Source organism: Oncorhynchus clarkii, chromosome 24, assembly GCF_045791955.1.
Source record: "Oncorhynchus clarkii lewisi isolate Uvic-CL-2024 chromosome 24, UVic_Ocla_1.0, whole genome shotgun sequence".
Lineage (NCBI taxonomy): Eukaryota > Metazoa > Chordata > Actinopteri > Salmoniformes > Salmonidae > Oncorhynchus > Oncorhynchus clarkii.
Genome location: NC_092170.1, coordinates 11,860,223 through 11,878,915, shown reverse-complemented (window position 1 = coordinate 11,878,915; position 18,693 = coordinate 11,860,223). Strand labels below are relative to the sequence as shown.

Genomic DNA, 18,693 nt, shown 5'->3' with positions numbered 1-18,693 from the left:
GAGATCCTCAGACCCCTTGTGAGACCATATGCTGGTGCGGTTGGCCCTGGGTTCCTCCTAATGCAAGACAATGCTAGACCTCATGTGGCTGGAGTGTGTCAGCAGTTCCTGCAAGAGGAAGGCATTGATGCTATGGACTGGCCCGCCCGTTCCCCAGACCTGAATCCAATAGAGCACATCTGGGACATCATGTCTCGCTCCACCAACACCACGTTGCACCACAGACTGTCCAGGAGTTGGCGGATGCTTTAGTCCGGGTCTGGAAGGAGATCCCTCAGGAGACCATCCGCCACCTCATCAGGAGCATGCCCAGGCGTTGTAGGGAGGTCATACAGGCACATGGAGGCCACACACTACTGAGCCTCATTTGGACTTGTTTTAAGGACATTACATCAAAGTTGGATCAGCCTGTAGTGTGGTTTTCCACTTTAATTTTGAGTGTGACTCCAAATCCAGACCTCCATGGGTTGATACATTTGATTTCCATTGATCATTTTTGTGTGATTTTGTTGTCAGCACATTCAACTATGTAAAGAAAAAAGTATTTAATAAGAATATTTCATTCATTCAGATCTAGGATGTGTTATTTTAGTGTTCCCTTTATTTTTTTGAGCAGTGTATATATACAGTGGGGCAAAAAAGTATTTAGTCAGCCACCAATTGTGCAAGTTCTCCCACTTAAAAAGATGAGAGAGGCCTGTAATTTTCATCATAGGTACACTTCAACTATGACAGACAAAATGAGGAAAAAAAATCCAGAAAATCACATTGTAGGATTTTTAATGAATTTATTTGCAAATTATGGTGGAAAATGAGTATTTGGCCAATAACAAAAGTTTATCTCAATACTTTGTTATATACCCTTTGTTGGCAATGACAGAGGTCAAACGTTTTCTGTAAGTCTTCACAAGGTTTTCACACACTGTTGCTGGAATTTTGGCCTATTCCTCCATGCAGATCTCCTCTGGAGCAGTGATGTTTTGGGGCTGTTGCTGGGCAACATGGACTTTCAACTCCCTCCAAAGACTTTCTATGGGGTTGAGATCTGGAGACTGGCTAGGCCACTCCAGGACCTTGAAATGCTTCTTACGAAGCCACTCCTTCGTTGCCCGGGCGGTGTGTTTGGGATCATTGTCATGCTGAAAGACCCATCCACGTTTCATCTTCAATGCCCTTGCTGATGGAAGTAGGTTTTCACTCAAAATCTCACGATACATTTCCCCATTCATTCTTTCCTTTAAACGGATCAGTCGTCCTGGTCCCTTTGCAGAAAAACAGCCCCAAAGCATGATGTTTCCACCCCCATGCTTCACAGTAGGTATGGTGTTCTTTGGATGCAACTCAGCATTCTTTGTCCTCCAAACACGACGAGTTGAGTTTTTACCAAAAAGTTATATTTTGGTTTCATCTGACCATATGACATTCTCCCAATCTTCTTCTGGATCATCCAAATGCTCTCTAGCAAACTTCAGACAGGCCTGGACATGTGCTGGCTTAAGCAGGGGGACACGTCTGGCACTGCAGGATTTGAGTCCCTGGCGGCGTAGTGTGTTACTGATGGTAGGCTTTGTTACTTTGGTCCCAGCTCTCTGCAGGTCATTCACTAGGTCCCCCCCCCATGTGGTTCTGGGATTTTTGCTCACGGTTCTTGTGATCATTTTGACACCACGGGGTGAGATCTTGCGTGGAGCCCCAGATCGAGGGAGATTATCAGTGGTCTTGTATGTCTTCCATTTCCTAATAATTGCTCCCACAGTTGATTTCTTCAAACCAAGCTGCTTACCTATTGCAGATTCAGTCTTCCCAGCCTGGTGCAGGTCTACAATTTTGTTTCTGGTGTCCTTTGACAGCTCTTTGGTCTTGGCCATAGTGGAGTTTGGAGTGTGACTGTTTGAGGTTGTGGACAGGTGTCTTTTATACTGATAACAAGTTCAAACAGGTGCCATTAATACAGGTAACGAGTGGAGGACAGAGGAGCCTCTTAAAGAAGAAGTTACAGGTCTGTGAGAGCCAGAAATCTTGCTTGTTTGTAGGTGACCAAATACTTATTTTCCACCATAATTTGCAAATAAATAAATATAAAATCCTACAACGTGATATTCTGGATTTTTTCCTCATTTTGTCTGTCATAGTTGAAGTGTACCTATGATGAAAATTACAGGCCTCTCTCATCTTTTTAAGTGGGAGAACTTGCACAACTGGTGGCTGACTAAATACTTTTTTGCCCCACTGTATATACATACACACACCAGGAGCAGGTACCTTCACTTCATATAGATTTAATGGGATGTGGTAAAAAAAAAAATCTATGTTAAAGTGTTCTTTATTTGCCTTCGTGGCCTATAAGCGGTAGGCCTATTTGCTACTATTCAGATTCTGCCCAAAGAAAATCAACATATTTTCAAGGTTCCAAAAGTAACAATTTCTGATGATTTGGGAGGGGAAACACTCAAAGTAGGCTCATCTTTAGCTGAGGACTAAATATAAAAACAAAAACAAACACTACTGTAGTAGGATTTCGTAATGATCTTTTTCTGGTACGTTCATTCCCTGGGTACTGTTGCAGATTTGTTCGTTGTCAGGAGGATCGTGAGGAAGGTCATGAGCAGTTTTGGGATCAAGCCTGAGTAACACTCCCCGTCCTGAATGCCAAATCCTAAAGGCATTCCTGTCATAAAAGAACTGGGTGCAGCCCAAGAATTTCCCAATACGGTATGGAATCAGTGGCCTGAATACTCACTACCTCAACATTCACGTTTTAAGAATAAGTCACTCTTAGAAGTTCTTCAGCAGCCAACCATGCCTGAAACTCAAAGTGACAGTAAACCATATGAAACCATCAATAGGTTATTTCAGGTTTTTAACCCATCTGTTTGAGATCCTGTGTAAGGTAGGAACCATTATGTTGGTTTCCTAACTAGACTTACCTCCACACCAGGGTGTCACCTAGCCTGATGACTCACTATCTAGACTTACCTCCACACCAGGGTGTCACCTAGCCTGATGACTCTCTATCTAGACTTACCTCCACACCAGGGTGTCACCTAGCCTGATGACTCACTATCTAGACTTACCTCCACACCAGGGTGTCACCTAGCCTGATGACTCTCTATCTAGACTTACCTCCACACCAGGGTGTCACCTAGCCTGATGACTTGCACTAAATTCTTCCACTGCTCTGTCATTCGCTACATAATTTAGTCTGAGACTGCAATCATTGAAGTCGTTTGTGGTGACGAGGGGAAAGGAGGGGCATCGTACAAAACAAAGTAATCAGCGATTGGATCGTCTCTAACCAGACTATCAAAGCCAATGCCAAATTTTCAAACCGCGCTTTACCCATGTGTACTGGCTCTGGCCCAACCCATCAGTTTCTGGACCAATCAGATGGCCTCTAATGTTTTCGCATTCGGTGAAGGGTCAGGAAGGTACTCAGATCCAGACTCATTGCAAAGAAGAAGCTAATGTTCGTGGGCGTGACGTAGCGTTTGGCCGTGTTTGAGTATTAAAACCGTAATGTATCATGGGTAAATTGTGACTGACTGATCTACAGTACGAATAATAATGACTAGTTATTTATGATGAAAGGTTCTTCGTAGATCAGCCAGTCGGCAGTCGCCTGCACTGTAGGCAGCAACGTCGAACAAGCCCAATGTGTAACCATCAGTAGCGTGACACTAAAGACTTGTGGCGGGCAGAATCAACAACCTCTGCATCATTCAAGACTGTTGCTTTGTGAGAAGGTGTTAAAGTTCAGTTAGCCATTGTTACTGTGTATGTAAATGCAAGCTAAAAAGTACCCAGGGACTTGCCTTGGCTCCAAGTCAGAGCAGGTCCACAGGAGCCATGGCCCAGTGAGAAACAGGTTCCGGCCCGCGTAGATGGAAACAAAATAGTCTGTGTCTTTTGGGTAAAACACCAGGGTAAATCCTCAGTGGACATCCACCATTAGCTAAAGAGATCTGGGATTGATGATGACGTGACTTCCTGGAGCCAAGAGATGTAAGGAAATGAGTCACACAGGGATCATGGTTAGCAGGAAACACTAGGATAACAGTTTGATGACATACTACCACAGAGACGCCTGCCCGCCCTACCGCCTAGGCTGCCCACCAAACTACGAGAAACACTGGCCAGTTAGTTACTGGTTGATCACGTATCGCCTTTATTAAATACTTCACAACCTCCCCTACAGTGAACAGTTACAAAATGTTACCTCTTGTCAAACAGGACACTGTTCAATTTACAAAGCAGTCACTTTTTGTAAAGGGCAAAACAAAACTAGAAAAAACTAGATGCTTGTGTAGCCAGGCTTTCATACCTCTATGGAATTTAGTTTATTTTATATGTTTGAACCTTCAACAAAACAAGAATGTCAGTGTCTGTTTCTCCTCTCACGGTTACAGGGGAATTAAATGTATTTATTTCTAATTATATATATATATATATATATATACACACACACACACAATATCAAATGATTCGAATGAACTGTCATGTGACTTAGGGAGGAGACAAGAAAGGCAGATATCTCATAAGTATAAAAAATAAATTAAAATGATCATATCTCATGTGACAGATGGACTATGTGGTTTTCAATTCACAGTTCTGACTCTGGCAGAGAGGTGTGAGTGGAACCTCAAGCAGGGGTGTGTGGGGTAGTGGGACCAACATGGCCGACATAGTCATAGGACAGACCGACAGACAGAGAGGTTAGAGATAACTGTGCCGACAGAGCAGAGGGCTCAAATATTAAATAAGAAGAGAGCCAACAGAGGGGAAAGACTGGCAGATAACAGACGGACAGTGCAAAGAAATTACTTCAAATCAAGCAACAAAAGAATTGTATTCATATATAATATACTGTTATAACGCTACAGGCAGAGGGAGTGGCAGTGAATGTTCTCTATGTGTTATCTTTGCCTGTGATTGTACTAGAAAAGCTACAATGATTGACAAGTATTCTGATGGCGACACAGTGACGTGAAAGGGTTGGTGGGATATGGACAGAACGGATGATAAAAGGGAGAGCTTGGAGACTGGAGTTACGAACAAATGCAAAGGAAAATGAACAGGACTAGGAGGAGCATAAATGACAAAGTACAGCCCATTTAAATCTGTGGACTCATTTTTGTTGTCCTATAATTGTTCTCTCTTAAAGTAGGGAGGGACTCTCGTAAAGGGAATACATTTATTTATACATCTGTTTGTTTTAAAATAGAGTTCGCTCTTTCCCAGACTCCGACATATCCACCCTAAACCCTCCCTCCCTGGCCCCAAAGTCTGTTATAGAATCTGATTAGCAAACACTGCAGGTGTGACGCCTGAGCAACATGTTCAAACGTTCACAGTCTGTGGCCAGTCCAACTTCTGCCTCAGTGCGCTCCTTGCTGATGCATTCAGTGTTCGTCTCTAAAACAATGTTCGACCAGGATAGGCTCAGATATCACTGGCAGAAGGGTGATGCCGTGGGGTCAAAGCCTTTGAAAACCTCCTTCAGAGAAGCATTGTCCTGCTCCGTGGTGGTGGTGGTGGTGTCGCCAGGCTGGGCAGGGCTGTTCCCACCAAAGGGGCTGCCGGACCCGCTGGGCTTGCTGGCCTGTTTCACCATGCTGAAGAGCGAAGACACAGGCAGGTTGTGGACGCCCGCCGGGGCCTGCTCGGCACCACCAGGGGGGCCCTGTCCGGCCATGGAGGAGACAGAGGCAGCAGGACCTCCGGGGGGCCCGGTGGACGGCGAGGGTGCAGGCTTGGGCCTCGGCCGGTTATAGCTGTTGTATCGGTCAGTGGACTGCTCGCTGCTCTTCTCTGGCTCCGGCTGGTCCAGGGCAGACTTACGGACAAACAGGGGCTCCTTGGCCTTGGGCTTGGCTGGTGCTGCCTCACTGGGTTTGGGCTCTGTGGGGCCGCTGCTGGGGGTTGTGTTTGTGGTGGCACCAGGGCCCTCAAGTTTACCTGCACTAGGAGTCCGGGGATCATAAAGACTGATACCACTCAGCACACTGCTGCCACCAACTGCACCCGCTCCCCCTCCACGACCCACTCCACCTGCAGACAGTAGCCGAGGGTCGTAGGGGGCGATGGTGGGTGAGGAGGAGCCGGAGGTGGGTGGAGGGGCTGCCGGGGTGACCGTCAGAGGGGGGACAGGGGACTCTGGAGGCTGCTTCAGGACAGATTTCTGCGGCTGGAGCCGGGGGTCAGCGGGGGCTTTGCGGGCCATTCGAGGATCGACGGGCTTGTCGACAGGGGTGGGCAACAAAGCAGGAGGCGCCGGCAACAAGGCCGGTGGAGGGACAAGGGGGAGAGAAGGGGATGACTGGGAGGGGCCGGATGAGGCGTTAACAGTCTTGAGGATGCGAGAGAGCAATTCAAAGTCTGGGAGGGAGGAGGAGGGGGCTGGGGGTTCTAAGGAGGGAGGGGGGATGGGTGGGGTATGGGGGAGGGCCGTATGGATTCGCTGCTGGCTGCGTGAGAGGCGAGGATCCAGGGCTGAGACAGGGGGGATGCCTGGAGGGAGGGGGAGAAGGTCCTGTTTAGGGATTGGGATAGGGATGAGGTCCTCGGGGTTCCATGTCACTGTCTTAGCGTAGGGGGGCATGTGCAGGAGAATGTCCTTCTTAATGTGGCTGAACTGCCTCAGCTGGGAGCGCGGGTCCCTCAGGGCCATGCCCATCAGGGGGTCCAGGGGAATGGGCACAGGCTTGTCCCTCAGAACCCTCTCCGTCTCCTCCTCCTCTGCAGGGGGAGCCGTGAGGGGCGGGGGCTTGTACACCAGGGGGGCGTCTGGTTTGGGGGTGAGGGTGGTGGTAGCGAGCCGTGCCAGGCGGGGGTCTGCAGGGGTGACGGTGGAGGCCAAGGAGGGGTTGGGAGAGTCCAACGCCTGGGCAGAGTCTGAAGCCCGGGAGAGGCGGGGGTCGCGAGCCAGCCGGGGGTCCCCCTGACGGGAGTCTGCCGGTCGGATGGAGGGGTGCGCTGGGGAGCCTTTCTGGAGGCGGGGGTCGCTGGGGGGACCCTCAGGTTTGGGGGGCCCTTGGCTCTGCTGGCGGAGCGTCTTCAGGATGGATGTGACACTGCCGCCTCCATCCTCATCCTCACTGGAGTACCAGTTAGCTGAGTCACCTAGGAGATAAAGCAACAGGAATCAGTGACATAGTCAACCGTACTGACGGTCTGTAAGTTATAAAGTAGAACCACAACCACTGAACATTTAAACGTTAAAACTTTGAAACGAAATTGGGATCCTGCTTGGGGTCATTGTCCATTTGGAAGACCCATTTGCGACCAAGCTTTAACTTCCTGACTGATGTCTTGAGATGTTGTGTCAATATATACACATAATTGTTATGCCATTGTTATGCCACATATAAACATAACAAAATAAATGGCATCATGGGTAAGTGCAACAGTCCCTCCTGCAGCAAAGCACCCCCACAACATGATGCTGCCACCCCCGTGTTTCACGGTTGAGATGGTGTTCTTCGGCTTGCAAGCCTCCCCATTTCCTCCAAACATAGCGATGGTCATTATGGTCAAACAGTTCTATTTTTGTTTCATCAGAAAGGAGGACATTTCTCCAAAAAGTACGATCTTTGTCCCCATGTGCAGCAGCAAACCGTAGTCTGACTTTTTTATGGCGCTTTTGGAGCAGTGGCTTCTTCCTTGCTGAGTGGCCTGTCAGGTTATGTCGATATAGGACTCGTTTTACTGTGGATATAGATACTTTTGCACCTGTTTCCTCCAGCATCTTCACAAGGTCCTGTGCTGTTGTTCTGGTATTGATTTGCACTTTTCGCTCCAAAGCACCTTCATCTCTATGAGACAGAACGCGTCTCCTTCCTGAGTGGTATGATGGCTGCGTGGTCCCATGGTGTTTATACTTGAGTACTATTGTTTGTACAGATGAACGTGGTACCTTCAGGCATTGCTCCCAAGGATGAACCAGACTTGTGGAGGCCTACAATATTTTTTTCAGAGGTCTTAGCTAATTTCTTTTGATTTTCCCATGATGTCATAAATACATCCACAGGTACACCTTCAATTGACTCAAATTACGTCAATTAGCCTATCATAAGCTCATAAAGCCATTACATAATTTTCAGGAATTTTCCAAGCTGATCAAAGGCACGTCAATTTAGTGTATGGGAAAATGACTTATGTCATGCACAAAGTAGATGTCCTAACTGACTTGCCAAAACTATAGTTTGTTAACAAGAAATTTGTGGAGTGGTTGAAAAACAAGTTTTAATGACTCCAATCTAAGAATATGTAAATGTACGACTTCACACTGTATACCCAAAATTAAAATAATTTGTAGCTGATTTCCTAGTGTTTTTAATCTTTTATCTCAGAAAACTTAGGGGGCCCAATAAAACCTTGGCCTGACCTAAATCAATGTCAGAGCCCAACATAATTAGTAGTCTCACACACCAACAGCTCCACCTAGCGATGGAGTGGAGTAGAGGCCCATCGGAGTCACTAATCTGATCCATGGGAGTGTATTACACAACCAGAGCCCAGAGGATGTTGACTCTGCTGAGGGTTACAAGTGAGGGTCAGCGGTGTCATACAGACATTTCCTGCCTCCTCGGGACACATATACATTTCTAACAAAACAAAAAGAGACAGGAACACTCTACATTTTCCAGACTTACGCAAGCACTTTGAGGCTAAAACAGTACGACTTGTTAATTACCGTTAGCTTTATATACGTTCCAAATGGCACCCTATTCCCTTTATAGAGCACACTTTAGACCAGGGTGCAGCCAGGGTTTACACAGCATATGCACTCGACTGATCCTGCTTTATGTGCCTTACGTAGCTAGCCTATACGAGTGAGTGCGACCTAGAGCAAGTATTTATATGGTGTCTGTATTAATATAGCATTGTCCTGCAGTGTTTGCACTGCCAATGCACTGTTTATACGGTGTCAGTGGGAATTGTTTGTTTTGTCTATGGAGAATTGAGATGGGAGTCATGCCAGGTTAACCAGGCCCAGTAGAAGTACTTATGTTTTTGTCTGTGCTGGCTTGCCATTATATTAGTGTCTAAGCAACATACCAGCATGGCCACAGCATACCACTGCTGGCTTGCTTCTGAAGCTAAGCAGGGTTGGTCATGGTCAGTTCCTGGATGGGAGACCAGATGCTGCTGGAAGTGGTGTTGGAGGGCCAGTAGGAGGCACTCTTTCCTCTGGTCTAAAAAAAATATCCCAATGCCCCAGGGCAGTGATTGGGGACACTGCCCTGTGTAGAGTGCAGTCTTTCGGAAGGAAAGTTAAACGGGTGTCCCGACTCTCTGAGGTCATTAAAGATCCCATGGCACTTATCGCAAGAGTAGAGGTGTTAACCCCAGTGTCCTGGCTAAATTCCCAATCTGGCCCTCAAACCATCACGGTCACCTAATAATCCCCAGTTTACAATTGGCTCATTCATCCCCCTCCTGTAACTATTCCTCAGGTTGTTGCTGCAAATGAGAACGCGTTCTCAGTCAACTTACCTGGTAAAATAACAGATCAATAAAAAGCACAATAGACTTCAATACAGTGTCTAAAGCAGGGGTGGGCAATGTTTTCGGACCAATTTGTTCATCAAAAGCAATTTGCAGGCCAGAAAAAGGATAGTTATTTGAAAACGTATAGGTCTATTATAATTTGACATACACCGATTCCAATTAGTGGATTCGGCTATTTCAGCCACACCAGTTGCTGACAGTAGGGCTGGGTGATATGGACAAAATCTGATATCCCGATATAGGTCATTTCATATCCCAATAACGATACATCTCACGATATACACATTTTCTGTCAATTCAATTAATAAATAGTTTATATAAAATGACCACACGTAAAGGCCTATTTCTTATTACATTTTGAATTATACTCAACAAATAAGGCATTTGGTACCTTGGGTCGAGTGTTGAGCACCAACTCACGAAACTCCCATCTCTCAACCGTGTAAATTGGGGCCATATCTTTGCAGATGTAAGTTGTAACGGCAGCTGTTTATCTCCTTCCATCTTCATGATTCTTTGCCAATAGGCAAAAGCCTATTGCAAGGTCTGAGTCTGGGGTTTGTTTTGATCACTCGACTGTACTTTTTTGGGTCTCATCCGTAGACTCTCTCCGTACTGTTTCACATGATTCTTGTGTAGGTGGTAAGAGGTTAGTGGTGTTTGAGCCTGTTGTCGGGACCGGCCTGTTTCACATGATTCTTGTGTAGGTGGTAAGAGGTTAGTGGTGTTTGAGCCTGTTGTTGGGACCGGCCTGCGGCATATTTTGCAGAGGACGGTTTTCTGGTCCGTGTCAGACTTTTCATACCCAAACCACTTCCATGCGACCGAAGTTGACCCTCTTTAAGGTACGAGCTCCGTGCTCTGTGTCACATTCACTCTCCTCCATGTTTGTTTGTATTGCAAATTTCCTTTTACATGCAAAGCGACGTCCAATTGACGAAAAATATTGCCGTAAAGAGTGTGATTTGCGACACAACAAAATAAACAATAGGAAAATGTCTATCGTTTCATATTATGCTCTATCGTCAGACGATATATATCGTCATATCGCCCACAATGCCCAGCCCTAGCTGACAGGTATATAAATACAGAGCACACAGCCATGCAATCTCCATAGACAAACATTGGCAGTAGAATGGCCTTACTGAAGAGCTCAGTGACTTTCAACGTGGCATCGTCACAGGATGCCACCTTTCCAACAAGTCAGTCTGTCAAATTTCTGACCTGCACCGGTCAACTGTAAATGCTGTTATTGTGAAGTGGAAACGTTTAGGAGCAACAACGGTTCAGCCGTGAAGTGGTAGGCCACACAAGCTCACAGAACGGAACCGCCGACTGTTGAAGCGCGTCTGTCCTCAGTTGCAACATTCACTACCAAGTTCCAAACTGCCTCTGGAAGCAACATCAGCACAAGAACTGTTCGTTGGGAGCTACATGAAAGGAGATTCCATGGCCAAGCAGCCGCACACAAGTCTAAGATCACTATGTGCAATGCCAAGCGTCGGCAGGAGTGATTAAAGCTCGCCGCCATTGGACTCTGGAGGAGTGGAAATGCATTCTCTGGAGTGATGAATCACGCTTCACCATCTGGCAGTCCGATGGACAAATCTGTGTTTGACGGATGCCAGGCAGGAGAACGCTGCCTGCCCCAATGCATAGTGCCAACTGTACAGTTTTGGCAACAGTTTGGGGGAGGCCCTTTCCTGTTTAACCATGACAATGCCCCCTGGCACAAAGTGAGGTCCATACAGAAATGGTTTGTCGAGATCGGTGTGGAAGAACTTGACTGGCCTGCACAGAGCCCTGACCTCAACCACATCAAACACCTTTTGGATAAATTGGAACGCCGACTGCGAGCCAGGCCTAATCGCCCAATATCAGTGTCCGACCTCACTAATGCTCTTGTGGTCTGAGCAAGTCCCGCAGCAATGTTCCAACATCTAGTGGAAAGCCTTCCCAGAAGAGTGGAGGCTATTATAGCACCAAAGAGGGTACAAACTCCATATTAATGCCCATGATTTTGGAATGAGATGTTTGACGAGCAGGTGTTCACATACTCTTGGTCATGTAGTGTACTTTATATCTAGTTTTAGACATTCAAGAGTGGCCTGGGTGGCCTAGAGTGGTGAAACGGTCTAGGTCGCTGCCTCCAGTGTACTGCTGCAGCATGGATTCGAATCCGGCCCACTGCTATTTCAGCAACTCTCTCCTCTATCTTCCCCTCTCTCTCTCTCTCTCTATCCAATCACAATTATTTTTCAAACATTTTTTAAAGAGTGGCCTGGAGTGTCTACGCCTGGGGGGGGGGGTCTACTAAGCTAACATATTAAATTGTTTTAAAATGGTCATACCATGGATCATTTAGATATGTGATTTTGAATTTTAGGATTAAAAAAATATTGAACACATGTTGCCCACCCCTGGTCTACAGTCGGTCTGTCTGTCTGTCTGTCTGTGTGTGTGTGTGTGTATATATATATATATATATATATATATATATAGAACGTACCTTCCACGTCCCTCTCTCCTACCCCTTTGGCAAGTCTGGCCCTCTCCTCATCCTCCTGCTGTTTCTGTTGAATTCTCATGAACAGCATGCGTTGGGCCGGCGGCAGAAAGTCAGGCACTCCCACCCCCGCCTGCTGATTGGCCGAGCCTCCGTTTGCGGGAACGTCAGGACCTCCCACGGAGCTATGGTTTCCTCCCGATCCTCTTGCTTCTTTCACGTCCATCCCTCCAAAGCCCTGGAAGTGATCACCTGAAAGGTACAGGAGGAAGGTTGACAACTACAATACAGAACACTCTCAGAGACACATAACAGCACAGGTTTAGATTCAATCTGAAATGATATTGGAGGGAAGTCTCTGATTAGCCTCTGATGCGAACAGTGATTGTATGCTTCGTTCATGATGTGATACGATATCAGCTCAGCTCACCTTCCTCCACCACCTCGTCCATATTCATGTCTTGCTGCTGGTTGAAGAAGTTATCAAAGAAGTTACCCCCTGGAGGAGGTCCGGGGGGCATCATAGGCCCCCCTTCTGGGCCAAAGCCTGGCATCATGGGGGGTCCTCCAGGGCCCATGGGTGGGGGAGGACACATGGACATGTCTGGGGGCATCATGCCAGGTGGAGGGAACCGAGGCGGAGGCCCACCAGGCCCACCGGGGTGCCCTTGGGGGCCAGTGGCGCCAGCTTGGCCTGTGGCAGTTCCTGGGGTCTGACCTCTGCAGAGAGAAAGATTGTTGAGTTATACCATGTTCCTAGCGCACACTCAAAACTATAAAAGCCACATAAATAGATTTGGATGGATGTGAAAAGCTCACCGGTGATTAGCTAGTTTCTGAGCTAGCTGTCCCGTGGGCTGCACCTTGATCTCAAACAACGAGGGGATCTTCTTCCCTCCATTGCCAGGACAGGGGGGTGGGGGGCCCATGGATGGGGGTGCGGGACCATTGGGGTTGGGAGGGCCCTGGTAGGGGCCACTGTCTGGGTAGGCGGGAAGGGAACCAGGACAGGGACCGGGCCCTTGGTTAGGCCCTGGGCCGGGGAGGCCGTTGGGGGACATGGGGCCCTGTGGTGGTCCAGGAGATCCAAAGTCCCCAGGACCAGAGTTGTCGGGAGGCCCTGGTCTGGGTGGTGTCGGGAGCAGGCCCACCCCAGGAGGAGGCTTGGGAAGGGGGTTGATCCCCTGCTTCTTTAGCTCCTCCACCTCCTTCTCATCCTCAGCTCCAGCCTCTGCATCCTCCGCCAGCATCTACAAACATGAGGTGAAAAGGTGGTCAAAAGGGGTTAACAGATTAACACAAAGGAGAGGGAGTGAGTTAAAGAAACAGAGAGAATTGGTGTCTAAATCCACTTGAGGACGGCTCACCTTGTTTAGCAGGTCTTGAGTGTCGTCGGTCAGAGGCTCGTGGGAGAACATGCATTCGTCTCCATTCACACAGCTCCCGGTGGTGTGGAACAGCTTGCAGGGGAAATCACGTGCTGGGGAGTTAAGGAACTATGGAAGGCCTGGATGGACTGAACTCGGGGGTAGCACTGAAATAGGCTATACTAAACTTGACAACTAGCATTGCCGTTCTAGCAATGCTAGCTGGAAACACACACTGAAGGAAATGTCCTATCTGATACAAAGTGGACTGCAGGTAAAGGATATCATGCATGTAGGGGCAGTTTTCAGCCCGTGCGCAGAAGCCGGTGATGTAGAACTTGCAGAGTTCTTTCTTCTTGGGCAGCTCAATGTCGTGGCTGAAGTTGCAGTGTTCCCCCTGGAAAGTTGGCAAAGCGTTAAAACAATAAAAAAATCACATTTGGACAAGATTTTAAAAAGCAGTTGACGGTAACATATGTCAGAAGAAAAATGATTTGGCATTCTATTGAGAATGCCTGGCAAGAACATTATCTCTGCTCAAATTCCATGATTTCCTTCTTACCCAAGTACAGCGGCCCTCCATGTAGTACTTGCAGATGGCTTTCCCTTTCTTGTCTTGGTGCTTGTCCCCCTGGTGCTTGTTGTGCTGGCCTCCTCCTCCATCCTGCACCACAACACAAGCAAACCAGCATTACCAGTTTCAGAGCGTTATCAGAAACTTGTACAGGTTGAGTATTCATTCAGATGAGCGAGCAGGTCTGTAAGGTGTTGTAGTTGGTTTTATTCTCACCCCCATGTCCCCATTGTCTCCATTGTTGTCCTCATCGTGACCCTGGTCTCCGCCCCCTCGGCCTCTCCCCCGGTTCCTCCCTCGGCCTCCCCGGTTCATACCACGCCCCTGTTTCCCCCGGCCCCGCCCCCGCCCACCTTTACCACCTGGTTGGAGCAGAGAGAGACACTTCATCAGTGGGCTACAATGGAACAAGACAGGCAACCATTTTGGATCGGGTGCAAAGCGTGTTTACTTAGGAAGGACATCAGAACAGCTAACCTAGCATGTCTTTATTACAGTAGCATGACTAAGTATTGTGTAGTGTGAATAATAGTGGTAATCCTTCACATTCTGACAGCCAACTCACCCCTTCCACGGTCTTTGGACTTCCTGTACTGAGAGTATTCATCATAGTCATCTTCACCCATGTGGTCATAGTCATCGTCTCCATACTAGAACACAACATCAACTGGATGAGGAACAATTCAGAAACAAAACACTTTCCCAAAACAATATAATTTAGCAAGCACACCAGTATCATTGATAAACAATGTGAAATGATCTGTGCATCTGGGGCCAGAGGATGACTGTCTTTGACTCACCTCCATCTCGTCTCCTCCTCCTCCTCCTCCTCCTCCTCCATACATCATTCCTTCTCCATCCTCATTGTCTCCGCCCATCTTGCCCCCTCGTCCCCGACCCCTGCTCCCTCCTCTTCCTCTACCTCCACGCCCTCCTCTCATGCCTCCTCGACCTCTCTGGTTCTTCATACGACCTTTGCCTCCTGTGGAGAAAGAAAAAGAAGCACTGTCAGCACCTTGTGTCAGCATCTCCACGGCACACAGGGACCTGCAAGCAAACTAGTAAGGGTCGTTCAATTCACCTCTGACCCCATTTTTTCTACCTCTGCCCCCGCGACAGTTGCCCCTTCCACCTCCATCACCGCTGCCTCCCTCCTTGGCCTTGCGGTACTGGTTGAGCTCCTTGGTGAAGTCATCGTAGTCTTCATCGCCCATCTCCTCATCCTCCTCTCCCTCATAGTTCTCCTCTTCATAATCGCCGTAGCTCCCGTAGCTTTGCTTGTCCATCTTCACGTAGCTGCCCTTCTTAGGCATGGGGCCCCCGTGGCCGGAGGACGGGGCTGGTGGGTAACCTCCAAGGGACTGGGAAGGAAACAAAATCATTGTTAAACCACTGTAATTACATGGTGACAAACAGACTAGCAACTCCGCAGCAGGTATCATGTGATTTAGAGCGCCGCCATGGGGTAACTTACAGAAGGGGTGTACGTAGGGCTATAGTCCCGATACTTCCTCTTCTCACCTGGGCTGTAGTCAGAGTCATCGCTAAAGTCTGAGTGGTCATCACTGGAGGAGGCATGACGCTGTAACACCACACACAACACAGAAAGAGAGATAGGTTGAGTGACAAAGTACGAAGAAACATTTAGACTAAACAGTAAGAAAGCAATAACATCCCTGATCTGAAGGGTATATATAGGATGATGAAAGCCAGAGCTGAGCTGGATGTGAAACACACACACACAAACGCTATCTTACTTTGTGCTTGGATTTGCGTCTCTTCTTGGCTCTCCTCTTCTCCTTCTCTCGCTCCCTCTCTTTTTTCCTCTTCCTCTTGTGGCGGCGGGCCTTCTCGTCGTCCTTCTCGTCGCCGCTGGCGTGGCGCTCTTTGCTACGGTGAATTCTCTCTGGGGGGGCCGCCTCTGCTGCTGTTGCTTCTTCACCTGCAGCTCCATCTTCTCCTCCTCCCCCGGTGCTGGGCTCCTCTGCCACCTCCACCTCTCCACCATCATCCTCCAACTCCCCCTCTTCCAGCTCACCATCCTCACGTCTGTGACAAACAGAAAACAGATAGGCAGGACATCAAAATGCTGTTCAAGACACACTCAGGTCTCAAACGCGCAGGTCATGTTTGGACTCCCAGTATGGGACAGGTGGATGGTTCCTGGGTGGTGAACATTACATTCCTAGACACCACCACCAGACCATAATTATAAGGGATCAAAGCTTTTTGTCTGGGGAAAGGTAAAGTGGGAAAAAATGGCATTAACAACTGCGAGTGCTAGGTTGGGAATTTGGATAATTCCTTTTTCATGGTTGAGCTAAAATAGCAAAATTCAAGTGTACCTGTTCTACACATTGATGACTTGTATAGCCCGAGGGAGTCACTTCCCTCATGTTCTAACGTGAAGAATTTAATTTGTGGGTTTCAGTCACTAATTATGGCGTTTCCGGTGGTTGTCCTCGGGGCCAATCAGCTGTTGCTATCCTATCCTGTGATAATGTCTGAGAGCTGCGTTTCTCTGAACTCGTCAAACATTAATCACACCACCGTTCACCCACAAACCATGACACAACGTAGACTGCTCTGCTGGAACCTTCTGATGAGTTATGAGTGTTTGGGTGACTGGGTTGACGGTTGGCTGTTATTGTGGGTGACATAAAGGACCTAGTGTCTGCTGAGGGTCAGAGGGCCAGATCATGTTTTTCTTAGACTGAACACATAGGCCTAACAACTGTATGCTGGAGATAGGACTGCTAGGGTGTAAAGGATGTGTGTTATTTGTGTCAAAACAAGCCGAGTTATCGCGAGGAGGACAGGGATAAGGTGGGTGTGGTCTGTGGTAAACAAATTATATGACAGTTAATATATGGGACAGCAATCAGTAACAGCAAGTTTCTCTGCATTTCGTTATAGGTATGACATTTCCATGTGTGTGTAATGTGTACACTTTGAGCTTCACTGTTTTGTCTCTTTGGACTGGGAGAAGTTGAGAGTGATGCAACTATGATGATGCAACTGGTGGGGAGGGGGATTCAGTACTGCTGGACATGCGGAATCCGTTGGCCTTCATGATACAGGGAGGATTCAACATCAACATTCATTTCAAGGACATTTTGAAAGCAATAGGCCCATCACTAAATCGAGCTAGTCATTCCTGTGCAGGGAGATCAAAGTGTTTACATAACAAAAATGATCTTAAACAGTCTGCTATTTATCAGTGAAGATCAGTCAATTTCATCTGTCAACAGACCTCAACAGCATGCAATATGCTTGCTTAGAAGATTCAAATATTTAACCAACAACCAATACAAATCTCAAACGTTACACAGGAAACTGCAATGGTTAAAACTGTATTAAAACTGGAATAGCTGGGCCTAAATGTGGCTAGAGAACACAGACAAGAAATTAGAAACAGATACATTTTCCCTCTGCCATCTTTCAAGGTGTAGTTTCACAGAAGCGTGCCATTACATGATTTACTGAAATACACTGGCGTGACAATAAGGCATGTGAGACAAGTCAGTTAAGAACAATTTTGTATTTACAATGACGACATACCTCGGCCAAACCCTAACGACACTGGGCCAATTATGCGCCGCACTATGGGTGATAAGTAGGATATAACCACTATGTCCATTTGAAGCGTCACTATAGCCAGAGTTCAGCCTACAGAGTGAACGGATATTTGCTGACACTGATCAGAGCAGGCTTGAGTAACAGTGTCGCTTTAAGTGTCTGGTATAGCCTAACTTCAAAATGGTACAGGTTAGGCCTTTATTTGATTATTCAAATACAGATTACAATTCTGACTTTTGGCCAAAGTACACAGAAATGGTTTCGGTAGTAAAACAATGAGTTCGATGTAGGCTATAGAATAGCATACATCGCATACAGACCCAATCTGTGGACATAGGCCTATAGGCCAATTGACACAAATAAATGTTGACTGATCTCTCTTTATACTCACACCAACACAGTCCACACCACATCCTCAACATACTAACTTCCTATGTAGGACATGACTTTCCTCCTGGGCCCGAGGGTTGCTGGGACTTACTACAGTCTCCTGCTCCTCCTTACGTTTAGTTATCCTAAGTTTACTCTCATCCAGAGAGGGACCAGATATAGATCTAGCCACTCTTAAATAAACCAAATTCCTCTACAACTGCAAGTTGATAATTTTTTTCCTTCATTGTGAATGGCATGGTATTACCACTTGGCATAAATCAATGGCGTCAACATAATTTAACTCAGCACAGCCAACCCTTGAATCATGATCACTCACGTCCTTCAAGAGGCACAATGAGGCCATTCTTGATGAGCGCAGAACTTTGCATTGCTGGGGGTTCTTTGGACTGACATGGGCACGTACACAGAACAAAGGCTCTACTGACATAGCTCTGACTTCTTGCCCCTTTCTCTAGTGGGGTGCCAGGTTCAAGTATTCAGGATTCTGCGGACAAGCAAAACGCTTTATCATGATTTTGCTCAGTTCAGATGCCAGTCAAGCCAACCTATACTTCTACAGAGGTGTGCCACTCCCATTGGTTGGGAGTATGCCAAACCATTTAGCTGTGTAAAGAGACGTTAGGGTCTAGCCAAACCTATCTTGTCTTGCCCTGAATGAAAACTTCTTCTTACAACATTATGTAGTAGCCTATTTCAAACTGAGGTTACAGGCGTTTTGGTTTATTAACATTACGGTAATAAAGAATTTTATATAAAAAGTATAT

The 18,693-nt window shown here is 47.2% G+C and overlaps 1 protein-coding gene across 2 annotated transcripts in view; it reads right to left on the bottom strand.

Moving 5' to 3' along the window:
- Positions 1–4,167: 4,167 nt before the first annotated feature.
- Positions 4,168–18,693, bottom strand: part of LOC139383166 (zinc finger CCCH domain-containing protein 4-like) — a 16,865-nt gene continuing 2,339 nt past the window's right edge. Inside the window, exons 2-14 of one of the 2 annotated variants that reach the window (XM_071127543.1) lie at positions 15,715–16,006; positions 15,432–15,539; positions 15,039–15,318; positions 14,758–14,939; positions 14,523–14,607; positions 14,174–14,319; positions 13,946–14,047; positions 13,669–13,780; positions 13,384–13,493; positions 12,836–13,266; positions 12,447–12,736; positions 12,020–12,268; positions 4,168–7,119 (exon numbers count right to left, since the gene is read on the bottom strand). In XM_071127543.1, the coding sequence (XP_070983644.1) occupies positions 5,447–7,119; positions 12,020–12,268; positions 12,447–12,736; positions 12,836–13,266; positions 13,384–13,493; positions 13,669–13,780; positions 13,946–14,047; positions 14,174–14,319; positions 14,523–14,607; positions 14,758–14,939; positions 15,039–15,318; positions 15,432–15,539; positions 15,715–16,006 (4,060 nt within the window). In that variant the 3' untranslated portion in view covers positions 4,168–5,446. The remainder of the gene's footprint in view (positions 7,120–12,019; positions 12,269–12,446; positions 12,737–12,835; positions 13,267–13,383; positions 13,494–13,668; positions 13,781–13,945; positions 14,048–14,173; positions 14,320–14,522; positions 14,608–14,757; positions 14,940–15,038; positions 15,319–15,431; positions 15,540–15,714; positions 16,007–18,693) is intronic. The other variant, XM_071127544.1, reaches the window with a different exon arrangement.